General features: G+C 44.0%; 3 protein-coding genes across 4 annotated transcripts in view; 1 reads left to right on the top strand and 2 right to left on the bottom strand.

Annotated features, from left to right (window-relative positions):
* The window catches only part of LOC142698202 (protein kinase C delta type-like), a 329,486-nt gene that overhangs the window by 180,759 nt on the left and 132,923 nt on the right, over window positions 1-15,804 (bottom strand). The gene's annotated exons all lie outside the window — the stretch shown is intronic.
* Window positions 2,619-5,008, bottom strand: LOC142698205 (uncharacterized). Its single transcript, XM_075847850.1, has 2 exons — window positions 4,755-5,008; window positions 2,619-3,579 (listed from the first exon to the last, which is right to left on the bottom strand). The coding sequence occupies exons 1-2, from the start codon at window positions 4,810-4,812 to the stop codon at window positions 2,861-2,863; spliced, it is 777 nt and encodes a 258-aa protein (XP_075703965.1). The 5' UTR covers window positions 4,813-5,008; the 3' UTR covers window positions 2,619-2,860.
* Window positions 5,979-8,422, top strand: LOC142698204 (uncharacterized). The gene is made up of 3 exons (XM_075847849.1): window positions 5,979-6,286; window positions 7,461-8,220; window positions 8,333-8,422. The coding sequence occupies exons 1-2, from the start codon at window positions 6,229-6,231 to the stop codon at window positions 8,177-8,179; spliced, it is 777 nt and encodes a 258-aa protein (XP_075703964.1). The 5' UTR covers window positions 5,979-6,228; the 3' UTR covers window positions 8,180-8,220; window positions 8,333-8,422.

The following is a 15,804-nucleotide window of genomic DNA, read 5'->3' as shown; positions in this document are numbered from 1 at the left end:
AAAGGGCTCTAGGTCTTCCCCGGGTAATTATAGACCAGTAAGCTTAACATCCATCGTGGGGAAAATGTTTGAGGGGCTATTGAGGGACTATATACAGGATTATGTGACAAAAAATAGCATTATAAGTGACAGCCAGCACGGTTTTACTAAGGACAGAAGTTGTCAAACTAACCTAATCTGTTTTTATGAAGAGGTGAGCAGAAGTCTAGACACAGGGGCCACTGTGGATATAGTGTTTATATGAAGAGGTGAGCAGAAGCCTAGACAGAGGGGCCGCTGTGGATATAGTGTTTATATGAAGAGGTGAGCAGAAGCCTAGACACAGGGGCCGCTGTGGATTTAGTGTTTTTGGACTTTGCAAAGGCATTTGACACTGTCCCCCATAGACGCCTAATGGGTAAATTAAGGACTATAGGTTTAGAAAATATAGTTTGTAATTGGATTGAGAATTGGCTCAAGGACCTTATCCAGAGAGTTGTGGTCAATGATTCCTTCTCTGAATGGTCCCCGGTTATAAGTGGTGTACCCCAGGGTTCAGTGCTGTGACCACTATTATTCAACTTATTTATTAATGATATAGAGCAGGGGATTAATAGCACTATTTCTATGTTTGCAGATGACACCAAGCTATGTAATATAGTTCAGTATATGGAAGATGTTCATGAATTGCAGGCAGATTTAAACAAACTAAGTGTTTGGGCATCCACTTGGCAGATGAAGTTTAATGTAGATAAATGTAAAGTTATGCATCTGGGTACGAACAACCTGCAAGCATCATATGTCCTAGGGGGAGCTACACTGGGGGAGTCACTTGATGAGAAGGATCTGGGTGTACTTGTAAATCATAAACTAAATAACAGCATGCAGTGTCAATCAGCTGCTTCAAAGGCCAGCAGGATATTGTCGTGTATTAAAAGAGGCATGGACTCACGGGACAGGGATGTAATATTGCCACTTTACAAAGCATTAGTGAGGCCTCATCTAGAATATGCAGTTCAGTTCTGGGCTCCAGTTCATAGAAAGGATGCCCTGGAGTTGGAAAAAATACAAAGAAGAGCAACGAAGCTAATTAGGGGCATGGAGAATTTAAGTTATGAGGAAAGATTAAAAGAATTAAACCTATTTAGCCTTGAAAAAAGACGACTAAGGGGGGACATGATTAATTTATATAAATATATTAATGGCACATACAAAAAATATGGTGAAATTCTGTTCCATGTAAAACCCCCTCAAAAAACAAGGGGGCACTCCCTCCGTCTGGAGAAAAAAAGGTTCAACCTGCAGAGGCGACAAGCCTTCTTTACTGTGAGAGCTGTGAATCTATGGAATAGCCTACCGCAGGAGCTGGTCACTGCAGGGACAGTAGATGGCTTTAAAAAAGGGTTAGATAATTTCCTAGAACAAAAAAGTATTAGCTCCTACGTGTAGAAATTTTTTCCTTCCCTTTTCCCGTCCCTTGGTTGAACTTGATGGACATGTGTCTTTTTCAGCCGTACTAACTATGTAACTATGTAACTATGACATGTGTCACTTTATGTGGTAATAACTTTGGAATGCCTTTATTTATCCAAGTGATTCTGAGACTGTTTTCTGGTGACACATTGAACTTTATGTTAGTGGTAAAATTTGGTTGATACATTCAGTGAAAAACAAAAAATTACAGAAAATGTGGTGTAAGGCAGATGGTTATACCACACTAAATAGTTATTAATTAACAATTTGTTTTTTTAAATAAAGGACTTAATATTGAAAAAAGTTGTTTTTTTTACAACTGTTTTTTTTTTGTCTCACTAGGTGACTTGAAGTCAGGAATCCCTGATCGCTATTCTAATACACTGACAGCAAACCTAAGGCAGGACAAACTAGACTTCCGTAGATGACAAACCCGGAGGCCATTGTTAGGCCTCCTGTTGCCATAACATGATGGAATAGAACGTCAAGGAGCAGGAAGGGGTTAAAGGATCTGCTAACGTCTTGGTGCCAGATACCACAGAACACTTTTAAAGATCTTCTGAAATCCATGTCCCAACGGGTCAGAGCTATTATGGCAGCACGAGGAGGACTACACAAGGCAGGTGGTTTTAATGTTATGTCTGGATGGTGTATATGTTAGTAATTAATTTCTATTAATTTGTACATTGATGGAAATTAGGGTATGTTCACACGCAAACTCAAAAATATCTGAAAATACAGAGCTGTTTTCAAGGTATTCAGCGTTTTTTTACGGCCGTTTTTGGAGCTGTTTTCAATATTGTCTAGGAAAAACGGCTCCAAAAGCGGCCCAAGAAGTGACTTGCACTTCTTTTGTGAACATACCCTAAAAAAAGAGTAATTTTTCTGTGCTTTTTATTTTTACAATATATATCAATCACCCTAAATATTGTAATCTTGGGGCCTACATTGCTCCTATGTAAACATGGGAACACCACCATTCTCACCAGTTTTAAGGCGTAATGTAAGTCTTAGGCCAAAATGTAGTAGTAGTCGAAACGCCAATCCAACCGAGATGGAATATGAAATATCCAAGATAGAAGGGAGTCCCAGGCATAAAATAAGATAAGATAACTTTATTAATCCCCGAAGGGAAATTCCAGTATCACATAAATGGATTCTGGGAAACGGCATCAGGGATCTTTTATTATTAGGTCTCTGTGCAGATTGAGATTCTGGCGTCCAAGGTGAAGATGATGAAGAAGACTAGGTGGTACTGTAGACAAAACAAAAAATAATCAGACCAGACGATAATCACTCAGCAATATACTGGTGCCGAAGCTCCAGCCATGATTTCACAAAAATACTATAGATGTCAGTGATCATATCTGTACTGCTGGTGTTTCTTCTGTACCACAGCTGTTGGTACTTATCTCCTGCTCTTTCTTTGAAAGGCATGGACGCGGCACAAGGGACAGCGTGGATTTGTCGGGATCCAATGTGCAATACAAGGCAGATGGAATATGTGAGAACATGGCAGAACGGTGACTTGCTCTCCAATCTCATAGTCCTCTAGGCATATAGTGCAGGACTGGATGTCTTCGTTTTCAGTAAAAGTTCGAGATGGGAGTCTATCAATCTGCCTGCCTCTCCTGCCTCGCCGACGTTGTCTTCTCTGCACAGGTCTGCTGTCTGTGGTCTCTGTTGTCGACTGTTGGTTGGGAAGCAGCTGACTGGTGCTTGGTGTTGGCTCCACCAGCCTGTTAGATGTTTGCTGAGGAGATCTGCTTCCTTCTCTGGATGGCTGCAGGTTTGGTAGCGGCTCACTGGTGCTGGGGTCTTGTGTTGGTTCCTCCAGCCTTTCGGATCTCTCCTGAGTAGTTGATGGAGTAGACGCAGGCTGGGATTCTCCAGAAATTCTGAGCTCGGTCGCACTATTAATACGACGGCCACTTGTCGTTTCAGACTGTTCTATTGGCTCAGATCGTAATGGGGACCGGCTTCTGTCCGCTCCGTCTTGCTGCAACCTACGGCGCGGTGGAACTTGACCACGTCTTCGTCTCCTGTCAGGGACATTGTCATGGTCTTCATCCTGCTCCACACTCTGACGCCTTCTATGTCCAGATCTTAATCTTCCATCAGCAATGCCTAGATGTGAAACAATGTGTATAACATATATTAATTATGTACAGAAAAAATGGGAAAAAAGATCAATACCAGACATTTCCTATGGACTCGCGTGGCCTTCTTTCTAGAGGAAAGCTCCCATGTTTTTCTTATCTTGGACAACCGTTTTGATACTATGAATATATACACAGTCGAGTCACATTATTATAGCTACTACTAATATCCAGAGTAACCGGCGTGTGCAGCACGGACAGCAGTAGACGGGCTGGGAGTGACTCAATAAGGTGCTGGTCAGTGGTCTCATATGTGGAGCCTCGCTGACTCCATACATCCCACATTTACTGGAGGGTGCGTGGGGGAGGATCCATAAAGCGAACAACACGATTGACGTGGTCCCACAGATGCTCAATTGGGTTCAAGTCTGGAGAAATAGGGGGCCAGGGAAGTACTTGGAAGTCTTGGTCGTGCTCTTCCAACCACTGTCGGGCATTTATAGTCGTGTGACATGTCGCATTGTCTTGCTTTAAGATTCCATTTGCTCCAGGGAAGACAATCAGCATGTATGGTGGATGTGATCTGTAACGATGGATTCATATCTAAATCGGTTCAGAGCCTTCCATATGGATGAGTGGCCCAGAAGAATGCCATGGAAAAATACCCCAGGCGCTGACGTCGCCGCCAGCTTTTTCCAGCAATGGTTGTAAAGTCCATCCTTTCGATGAAGCAGAAAACGTGATTTATCGGAGAAGACAACCCTTTGCCAATCATCGGTGCTCTGAGACCAATACTGCCGTGCAAATTGAAGCCATTTTTTCTGATGCACCTTTGTTACATAGGAGCAGTGACCATCCGTCGGGTTCGGAGCCCCATACGCAGTCGGGTTCGCTGAACTGTTGTATTAGACACACGTCTGGTAGCCAACGTTCACCTCTCAAATACATGGCACGTGGTGCTCTGCAGTTTCCATGTCCGTTATTCCCAATGATGCCATTTGTCCACTCACGATACACTGTCACCACAGCAGCACGCGAACAGTTCACAAACTGCGCTGTTTGAGAAATACCGCCGCCCTTGGTCCGAAAGCCAATAATCATCCCTTTTTGCAACTGAAAAACGGTGCATTTTTTGCGGACGCAAAACGGACACGTTTGTGTGAAACTAGTCTAAATGTATCTGATATAACTAGTTCCACTTACCTTGATTTATCCGGGAACTTTCGTCTATTGCAAGCTGCAAGAGTTCTCGGTAACTCATTGTTCCTTGTAGCAGGCGGCTTGATGTTTAAATTCAGGAACAATGGAAAAACGGGATTCCTCAAATAAGAGGGAATCTACCACGATGTTCAGAAGTTGCACTGGTGTTTAAGTGCCCTGAACAGATGATGTAGTAGTCGCTTTGTAGCACAAATTCGCTCTTTGAAAAACCAAGTGAAGTTTCAGCATCAGCATCAACTCGAGATATGGCACTGATGTGACCGCGCTTGGGGTCCTTAGAACTTCACGCCATTGTGATGTCACTGCTATAGATGCCACACCCTCCATTGTTCTGATGACATCACTGCCTGCAGTGATGTCATAATGCTTACGGTATGTCATAAACGGTCCCCTGCTCTGCATTATACCAATCACTGCAGCAAAGCCTCCAAATAAAAAACATAAATATATATTAAATTTTTTTATATTTACATATTGCAGCTGAAAATCTCTAATATTTGTTTAGTAAATGTTTCTCTATAATTGTTTAGTAAATGTTGTAGCACACAATTCATCTAAGTAAAAGTCTTAGTAACAGATTACCACAATGGAGAGGTGGAAATGTAACTTTATTTTTCTAAAACTAGATGGTTCTGGAGTAAATAAGAATCCTTTATAACCTAAAGAGGTTGTCTGGTATAAGAAACCCATTGTAAATACCCTATTGGGGAATTCTAAGTTAAGAAAGGACAAGTCTCTTATTGATTTCACTGTGTAATGCTTAGTTTCTCCTGTGGTGGCGCTGCAGGGGAATTCAACACTTCTCAAGTTCCATCACAGATTAAATCTGATCACTGGGGTCACAATCAGCGAAATTAAGCTGCACTATCTGGAAGTACAAATTACACTGAGACTAAGACTTACTAAGACTAAGTCTCTAAGACTTACTAAGACTTTTACTTAGATGAATTGTGTGCTACAACATTTACTAAACAATTATAGAGAAACATTTACTAAACAAATATTAGAGATTTTCAGCTGCAATATGTAAATATAAAAAAATGTAATATATATTTATTTTTTTATTTGGAGGCTTTGCTGCAGTGATTGGTATAATGCAGAGCAGGGGACCGTTTATGACATACCGTAAGCATTATGACATCACTGCAGGCAGTGATGTCATCAGAACAATGGAGGGTGTGGCATCTATAGCAGTGACATCACAATGGCGTGAAGTTCTAAGGACCCCAAGCGCGGTCACATCAGTGCCATATCTCGAGTTGATGCTGATGCTGAAACTTCACTTGGTTTTTCAAAGAGCAAATTTGTGCTACAAAGCGACTACTACATCATCTGTTCAGGGCACTTAAACACCAGTGCAACTTCTGAACATCGTGGTAGATTCCCTCTTATTTGAGGAATCCCGTTTTTCCATTGTTCCTGAATTTAAACATCAAGCCGCCTGCAACAAGGAACAATGAGTTACCGAGAACTCTTGCAGCTTGCAATAGACGAAAGTTCCCGGATAAATCAAGGTAAGTGGAACTTGTTATATCAGATACATTTAGGCTAGTTTCACACAAACGTGTCCGTTTTGCGTCCGCAAAAAATGCACCGTTTTTCAGTTGCAAAAAGGGATGATTATTGGCTTTCGGACCAAGGGCGGCGGTATTTCTCAAACAGCGCAGTTTGTGAACTGTTCGCGTGCTGCTGTGGTGACAGTGTATCGTGAGTGGACAAATGGCATCATTGGGAATAACGGACATGGAAACTGCAGAGCACCACGTGCCATGTATTTGAGAGGTGAACGTTGGCTACCAGACGTATGTCTAATACAACAGTTCAGCGAACCCGACTGCGTATGGGGCTCCGAACCCGACGGATGGTCACTGCTCCTATGTAACAAAGGTGCATCAGAGAAAATGGCTTCAATTTGCACGGCAGTATTGGTCTCAGAGCACCGATGATTGGCAAAGGGTTGTCTTCTCCGATAAATCAAGTTTTCTGCTTCATCGAAAGGATGGACTTTACAACCATTGCTGGAAAAAGCTGGCGGCGACGTCAGCGCCTGGGGTATTTTTCCATGGCATTCTCTGGGCCACTCATCCATATGGAAGGCTCTGAACCGATTTAGATATGAATCCATCGTTACAGATCACATCCACCATACATGCTGATTGTCTTCCCTGGAGCAAATGGAATCTTAAAGCAAGACAATGCGACATGTCACACGACTATAAATGCCCGACAGTGGTTGGAAGAGCACGAGCAAGACTTCCAAGTACTTCCCTGGCCCCCTATTTCTCCAGACTTGAACCCAATTGAGCATCTGTGGGACCACGTCAATCGTGTTGTTCGCTTTATGGATCCTCCCCCACGCACCCTCCAGTAAATGTGGGATGTATGGAGTCAGCGAGGCTCCACATATGAGACCACTTACCAGCACCTTATTGAGTCACTCCCAGCCCGTCTACTGCTGTCCGTGCTGCACACGCCGGTTACTCTGGATATTAGTAGTAGTTATAATAATGTGACTCGACTGTGTATATATTCATAGTATTAAAACGGTTGTCCAAGATTAGAAAGACATGGGAGCTTTCCTCTAGAAAGAAGGCCACGCGAGTCCATAGGAAATGTCTGGTATTGATCTTTTTTCCCATTTTTTCTGTACATAATTAATATATGTTATACACATTGTTTCACATCTAGGCATTGCTGATGGAAGATTAAGATCTGGACATAGAAGGCGTCAGAGTGTGGAACAGGATGAAGACCATGACAATGTCCCCGACAGGAGACGAAGACGTGGTCAAGTTCCACCGCGCCGTAGGTTGCAGCAAGACGGAGCGGACAGAAGCCGGTCCCCTTTACGACCTGAGCCAATAGAACAGTCTGAAACGACAATTGGCCGTCGTATTAATAGTGAGACCGAGCTCAGAATTCCTGTTGAATCCCGGCCTGGGTCTACTCCATCAACTACTCAGGAGAGATCCGAAAGGCTGGAGGAACCAACACAAGAGCCCAGCACCAGTGAGCCGCTACCAAACCTGCAGCCGTCCAGAGAAGGAAGCAGATCTCCTCAGCAAACATCTAACAGGCTGGTGGAGCCAACACCAAGCACCAGTCAGCTGCTTCCCAACCAACAGTCGACAACAGAGACCACAGACAGCAGACCTGTGCAGAGAAGACAACGTCGGCGAGGCAGGAGAGGCAGGCAGATTGATAGACTCCCATCTCGAACCTTTACTGAAAACGAAGACATCCAGTCCTGCACTATATGCCTAGAGGACTATGAGATTGGAGAGCAAGTCACCGTTCTGCCATGTTCTCACATATTCCATCTGCCTTGTATTGCACATTGGATCCCGACAAATCCACGCTGTCCCTTGTGCCGCGTCCATGCCTTTCAAAGAAAGAGGAGGAGATAAGTACCAACAGCTGTGGTGCAGAAGAAACACCAGCAGTACAGGTATGATCACTGACATCTATAGTATTTTTGTGAAATCATGGCTGGAGCTTCGGCACCAGTATATTGCTGAGTGATTATCGTCTGGTCTGATTATTTTTTGTTTTGTCTACAGTACCACCTAGTCTTCTTCATCATCTTCACCTTGGACGCCAGAATCTCAATCTGCACAGAGACCTAATAATAAAAGATCCCTGATGCCGTTTCCCAGAATCCATTTATGTGATACTGGAATTTCCCTTCGGGGATTAATAAAGTTATCTTATCTTATTTTATGCCTGGGACTCCCTTCTATTTTGGATATTTCATATTCCATCTCGGTTGGATTGGCGTTTCGACTACTACTACATTTTGGCCTAAGACTTACATTACGCCTTAAAACTGGTGAGAATGGTGGCGTTCCCATGTTTACATAGGAGCAATGTAGGCCCCAAGATTACAATATTTAGGGTGATTGATATATATTGTAAAAATAAAAATCACAGAAAAAATACTCTTTTTTTAGGGTATGTTCACAAAAGAAGTGCAAGTCACTTATGGGCCGCTTTTGGAGCCGTTTTTCCTAGACAATATTGAAAACAGCTCCAAAAACGGCCGTAAAAAACGCTGAAAACCTTGAAAACAGCTCTGTATTTTCAGATATTTTTGAGTTTGCGCGTGAACATACCCTAATTTCCATCAATGTACAAATGAATAGAAATTAATTACTAACATATACACCATCCAGACATAACATTAAAACCACCTGCCTTGTGTAGTCCTCCTCGTGCTGCCATAATAGCTCTGACCCGTTGGGACATGGATTTCAGAAGATCTTTAAAAGTGTCCTGTGGTATCTGGCACCAAGACGTTAGCAGATCCTTTAACCCCTTCCTGCTCCTTGACGTTCTATTCCATCATGTTATGGCAACAGGAGGCCTAACAATGGCCTCCGGGTTTGTCATCTACGGAAGCCTAGTTTGTCCTGCCTTAGGTTTGCTGTCAGTGAGTAACTGACAACACTTTTACACTGCACTACGCATGTAGTGCAGTGTATTAGAATAGCGATCAGGGATTCCTGACTTCAAGTCACCTAGTGAGACAAAAAAAAAACACTTGTATAAAAAAACTTTTTTCAATATTAAGTCCTTTATTTAAAAAAACAAATTGTTAACTAATAACTATTTTGTGTGTTATAACCATCTGCCTTACACCACATTTTCTGTAATTTTTTCTGTTTTTCACTGAATGTATCAACCAAATTTTACCACTAACATAAAGTTCAATGTGTCACCAGAAAACAGTCTCAGAATCACTTGGATAAATAAAGGCATTCCAAAGTTATTATTACCACATAAAGTGGCACATGTCATAGTTACATAGTTACATAGTTAGTACGGCTGAAAAAAGACACATGTCCATCAAGTTCAACCAAGGGACGGGAAAAGGGAAGGAAAAATTTCTACACATAGGAGCTAATACTTTTTTGTTCTAGGAAATTATCTAACCCTTTTTTAAAGCCATCTACTGTCCCTGCAGTGACCAGCTCCTGCGGTAGGCTATTCCATAGATTCTCCAGACGGAGGGAGTGTCCCCTTGTTTTTTGAGGGGGTTTTACATGGAACAGAATTTCACCATATTTTTTGTATGTGCCATTAATATATTTATATAAATTAATCATGTCCCCCCTTAGTCGTCTTTTTTCAAGGCTAAATAGGTTTAATTCTTTTAATCTTTCCTCATAACTTAAATTCTCCATGCCCCTAATTAGCTTTGTTGCTCTTCTTTGTATTTTTTCCAACTCCAGGGCATCCTTTCTATGAACTGGAGCCCAGAACTGAACTGCATATTCTAGATGAGGCCTCACTAATGCTTTGTAAAGTGGTAATATTACATCCCTGTCCCGCGAGTCCATGTCTCTTTTAATACACGACAATATCCTGCTGGCCTTTGAAGCAGCTGATTGACACTGCATGCTGTTATTGAGTTTATGATTTACAAGTACACCCAGATCCTTCTCAACAAGTGACTCCCCCAGTGTAGCTCCCCCTAGGACATATGATGCATGCAGGTTGTTCGTACCCAGATGCATAACTTTACATTTATCTACATTAAACTTCATCTGCCAAGTGGACGCCCAAACACTTAGTTTGTTTAAATCTGCCTGCAATTCATGAACATCTTCCATAGACTGAACTATATTATATAGCTTGGTGTCATCTGCAAAAATAGAAATAGTGCTATTAATCCCATCCTCTATATCATTAATAAATAAGTTGAATAATAGTGGTCCCAGCACTGAACCCTGGGGTACACCACTTATTACCGGGGACCATTCAGAGTAGGAATCATTGACCACAACTCTCTGGATACGGTCCTTGAGCCAATTCTCAATCCAATTACAAACTATATTTTCTAAACCTATAGTCCTTAATTTACCCATTAGGCGTCTATGGGGGACAGTGTCAAATGCCTTTGCAAAGTCCAAAAACACTAAATCCACAGCAGCCCCTCTGTCTAGACTTCTGCTCACCTCTTCATATAATCACTATATCCACAGCGGCCCCTCTGTCTAGGCTTCTGCTCACCTCTTCATATAAACACTATATCCACAGCGGCCCCTCTGTCTAGACTTCTGCTCACCTCTTCATAAAAACAGATTAGGTTAGTTTGACAACTTCTGTCCTTAGTAAAACCGTGCTGGCTGTCACTTATAATACTATTTATTGTCACATAATCCTGTATATAGTCCCTCAATAGCCCCTCAAACATTTTCCCCACGATGGATGTTAAGCTTACTGGTCTATAATTACCCGGGGAAGACCTAGAGCCCTTTTTGAAAATAGGCACCACATTTGCCCTGCGCCAGTCCCTTGGCACTATTCCAGTCACTAGAGATTCTCTGAATATTATGAAAAGGGGGACAGAAATAACTGAACTAAGCTCTTTAAGAATTCTAGCGTGTATCCCATCTGGTCCGGGGCCTTGTGCACATTTATTTTATTTAATTTAGCTTGGACAATATCTACATTCATCCAATTCAATATATCAACTGATATATTAACAGCACTGGCACCGGCTACATCAGCTGCTCTTTCTTCTGTTGTATATACAGAGCAAAAGAACCCATTCAGTAACTCTGCCTTCTCTTGATCTTCTATGACCAACTCCCCATTACCACTATCTAGGGGTCCTACATGTTCAGATTTTGGCTTTTTAGCATTTATATACTTGAAGAATTTTTTGGGATTTGTTCTACTATCCTTGGCCACCTGCCTTTCATTTTGTATTTTTGCTAATTTTATTACATTTTTACAGATTTTATTAAGCTCTTTATATTTTACAAAGGCTTCAGACGTACCCTCAGATTTGTATTTTTTAAATGCCCTTTTTTTGTCGTGTATTGCCCCTTTCACAGAAGGTGTAAGCCATGTGGGATTTAATTTTAGTCGTTTATACTTGTTACCTATAGGAATAAATTTTGCACTATAATAACCCAAAGTAGATTTGAAAATCTCCCATTTATCATTTGTCCCATTATTTGACATTAGTTCTTCCCAGTCTATATCCTGAATTGCCGCCTTCATCCTGGGGAAATTGGCTTTCTTAAAATTAAATGTTTTTGCCCTCCCAGCCTGTGTTTGTTTTTTACAGTATAGGTAAAATGTAACTATATTGTGATCACTGTTACCGAGGTTTTCACGAACATTGACGTTCCCAACAAGCTCTGCATTATTAGAAATGACCAGATCCAACAGAGCTTCACCTCTAGTAGGGTCTTCCACAAACTGGCCTATAAAATTTTCCTGCAACAGCTTGAGGAAATGTCTCCCCTTAGAAAATGTCAGATTAGACAAATGGGCTCTGAGCCTTAAGGCCCAACCTAGGCTTCGTCATTAAGGGGTTAAGTCCTGTAAGTTGTGAGTAGGGGTCTCCATGGATTGGATTTGTTTTTCCAGCACATCTATCAGATGATCGATTGAATTAAGAATATGGAGGCCAGCTGTCACGGACACTGGGTTTGTGGACGCACTAGGCCGCTCCACCGTAGCGGGGAGGCAGCTGACCAGGTCACAGTCTATGTGAAAGTAAGATGGCAGACAGTAATGCTTAGCTACCTGAAATAGTCCGGGCGGTGGCTGTGGCTTCAGCACGGATGGAGGCAGGTGCGGAAAGTGGCGCCAGACGTGGCGGGCAGTATCCGATGAGCAGATGGCACTTGACGTGGCAGAAGACACTTGATGTGGCAGATGGCACTTGATGTGGCAGATGGCACTTGACGTGGCAGATGGCACTTGACGTGGCAGATGACACTTGAACACGGGTAGGCACAGGAACAATGCGGAATACAGGAACGGTAATAGGGCATGGGTAACAGCGGGAACGGGAGACACTAAGGGACCATTTGCAAGACAGACTGGGAAAGACTAACAACGCTCAGGCAAGGATCAGAAGGGCTGGGGCATTCTTATAGAGCAGGAAGTCATGTGGGTTAATGATCATTGTTTTCATGTGCGCGCGCTGGCCCTTACGGGACCCAGCCGGACGGAGCGGAAGCGAGCGCTGGCCTCTCCTAGGAGGGAGACGGAGGCCAGCGCTCACAGATCCATGGCTGCGGGCATCGGGAGGTGAGTGAACTCGACGGCCCGCGGCCATGGGCGCTACAGTATCCACCCCTCTTACGCCCCCTCTTCTTGGTGCCAGAGTGAGAGAGGAACTTTTTAATAAGAGTAGGGGCGCTGAGGTTCTCTTCTGGCTCCCAGGACCTCTCCTCAGGACCAAACCCTCTCCAGTCCACCAGATAGAAAGTCCTTCCTCCTACCCTCTTGCGGTCCAGGATCTCCTTTACCTCGAATACATCAGAAGGGCCGCTGGAAGCAACTGTGGAACTAGAGGTCTTGCTGTAGCGGTTCAGGACCACAGGTTTCAGGAGGGACACATGGAAGGAGTTAGGGATTCTGAGGGTAGGGGGCAGCTGCAGCTTATAGGAAACAGGGTTAATTTGTTGCAGGATCTCGAAGGGACCAAGGAACCTGGGAGCAAACTTGTATGAAGGCACCCTCAAGTGAATGTTTCGAGAGGACAGCCAGACTTTAGTCCCTGGAAGATACTGAGGCGGCTCTCTTCTTTTGGTATCTGCCTTACGCTTCATGCGGTCTACCGCCAGCAAAATAGAGGACCGGGTCTGTTGCCAGATTTGCAGGAAGTCCCCATATGCAGAGTCAGCAGCGGGTACCTGAGATGAAGTCGACACTGGAAGAGGAACTCTGGGATGTTGACTGTACACGATGTGAAACGGAGTGGAAGTGGTGGACTCACTTGTGTGGTTATTATATGAAAACTCATCCCATGGAAGAAGTTGTACCCAGTTATCGTGCTGTGAAGAGATGAAGTTGCGGAGATAATTTTCCATGATCTGGTTGATCCTCTCAACTTGCCCATTGGACTGGGGGTGATAGGCAGAGGAAAAGTCCAAACTCACATCCAGGAGTTTACAGAGGGCTCTCCAGAACTTGGAGGTAAACTGAACCCCCCGGTCGGACACAATGTGAAGAGGCATGCCATGCAAGCGGAAGATGTGCTGAATGAAGGAAATTGCCAGTCGAGGAGCAGAGGGTAGGCCGGTCAGCGGGATAAAATGTGCCATCTTAGAGAACCGGTCCACCACCACCCAGATGGTGTTGCATCCTGCTGAGAGAGGAAGGTCCGTGACAAAGTCCATAGCGATGTGCTGCCAGGGGGCACTGGGTACAGGCAGGGGTTGAAGCAGGCCGGCAGGCTTGCTGTGAGCCACTTTGTTAGAGGCACACACCGTGCAAGCAGAGACAAAGTCCAGAACATCCTTAGGTAGCGTGGGCCACCAGAAGGGACGAGCGATCAGGTCTTGGGTCTTACGGACACCGGCGTGCCCAGCTAGTTTAGAACTGTGTCCCCAGCGGAGAATTCTTTTTCTGTCTGCCAACCGAACAAAAGTTCTCCCTGGAGGGATATTTCTAAGCTGCAGAGGATTGGCGGTGACAATGCAGGATGGGTCTATGATCGTCTGAAGGGACTCCACCGTGTCTTCCGTTTCAAATGATCTGGACAGGGCATCGGCCCTCACGTTCTTGTCAGCGGGACGTTAGTGGAGTAGAAATTGGAAATGGGTGACCACCTGGCTTGACGAGGATTCAGTCTTTGTGCAGACTGAAGGTAAGTGAGATTCTTGTGGTCAGTGAAGATCAGGATGGGGTGAGCAGCGCCCTCCAGAAGATGTCTCCACTCCTCCAGGGCCAATTTGATAGCCAGTAGCTCCCGATCTCCAATGGAATAATTGCGCTCAGCAGAGGAAAACAGTCTTGAGTAGTAGCCACATACTACTGCCTTTCCTTTGGAGCTCCTCTGGAACAGAAGTGCGCCTGCACAAACAAAATTTATTTAGGGGTCTAGTCTGGGGTCTGTATTTTTTAGCGGACTGGTCTGGGAGTCTGTATTCATTTAGGGGTCTGGTCTGGGGGTCTGCATTTATTTAGCGGTCTGGTCTGGGGTCTGTATTTATTTAGGGGTCTAGTCTGGGGTCTGCATTTATTTAAGGGTCTAGTCTTGGGTCTGTATTTAGGTGTCCGGTCTGGGGTCTGTATTTATTTAGGGGTCCGGTCTGGGGTCTGTATTTATTTAGGGGACTGGTCTGTGGTCTCCATTGATTTAGGGGTCTGGTCTGGGGTCTGCATTTATTTAGGTGTCTGGTCTGGGGTCTGTATTTATTTAGGGGTCTGGTCTGGGGTCTGTAGTTATTTAGGGGTCTGGTCTGGGGTCTGTATTTATTTAGGGGTCTGGTCTGGGGGTCTGCATTTATTTAGGGGTCTGGTCTTGGGTCTGTATTTATTTAGGCGTCCGGTACATGGTCTGCATTAATTTGGGGGTCTGGTCTGGGGTCTGTATTTATTAAGGGGTCTAGTCTGGGGTCTGTATTTTTTTAGGTGTCCGGTCAGGGGTCTGCATTTATTTAGGGGTCTAGTCTGGGGTCTGTATTTATTTAGGGGTCCAGTCTGGGGTCTGTATTTATTTAGGGGTCCGGTCAGGGGTCTGAATTTATTTAGGCGTCTAGTCTGGGGTCTGTATTTTTTAGGGGTCTGGTCTGGGAGTCTGTATTCATTTAGGGGTCTGGTCTGGGGGTCTGCATTTATTTAGCGGTCTGGTCTGGGGTCTGTATTTATTTAGGGGTCTAGTCTTGGGTCTGTATTTAGGTGTCCGGTCTGGGGTCTGTATTTATTTAGGGGTCCGGTCTGGGGTCTGTATTTATTTAGGGGACTGGTCTGTGGTCTCCATTGATTTAGGGGTCTGGTCTGGGGTCTGCATTTATTTAGGTGTCTGGTTTGGGGTCTGTATTTATTTAGGGGTCTGGTCTGGGGTCTGTATAAATAAATACAGACGCCAGACCAGACCCTAAGTTAATGCAGACACCAGACCGGACCCCTAAATAAATACAGACCCCAGACCGGACACCTAAATACAGACCCAAGACTAGACCCTTAAATAAATGCAGACGCCAGACCAGACCCCTAAATAAATGCAAACCCTAGACCAGACCCCTAAATAAATACAGACCCAGGAATAGAGCACTAAATG

This window comes from Rhinoderma darwinii (genome assembly GCF_050947455.1).
Source record: "Rhinoderma darwinii isolate aRhiDar2 chromosome 12 unlocalized genomic scaffold, aRhiDar2.hap1 SUPER_12_unloc_7, whole genome shotgun sequence".
In the NCBI taxonomy this organism is placed as follows: Eukaryota; Metazoa; Chordata; class Amphibia; order Anura; family Rhinodermatidae; genus Rhinoderma; species Rhinoderma darwinii.
This window is presented reverse-complemented; position numbering and strand designations above follow the sequence as displayed.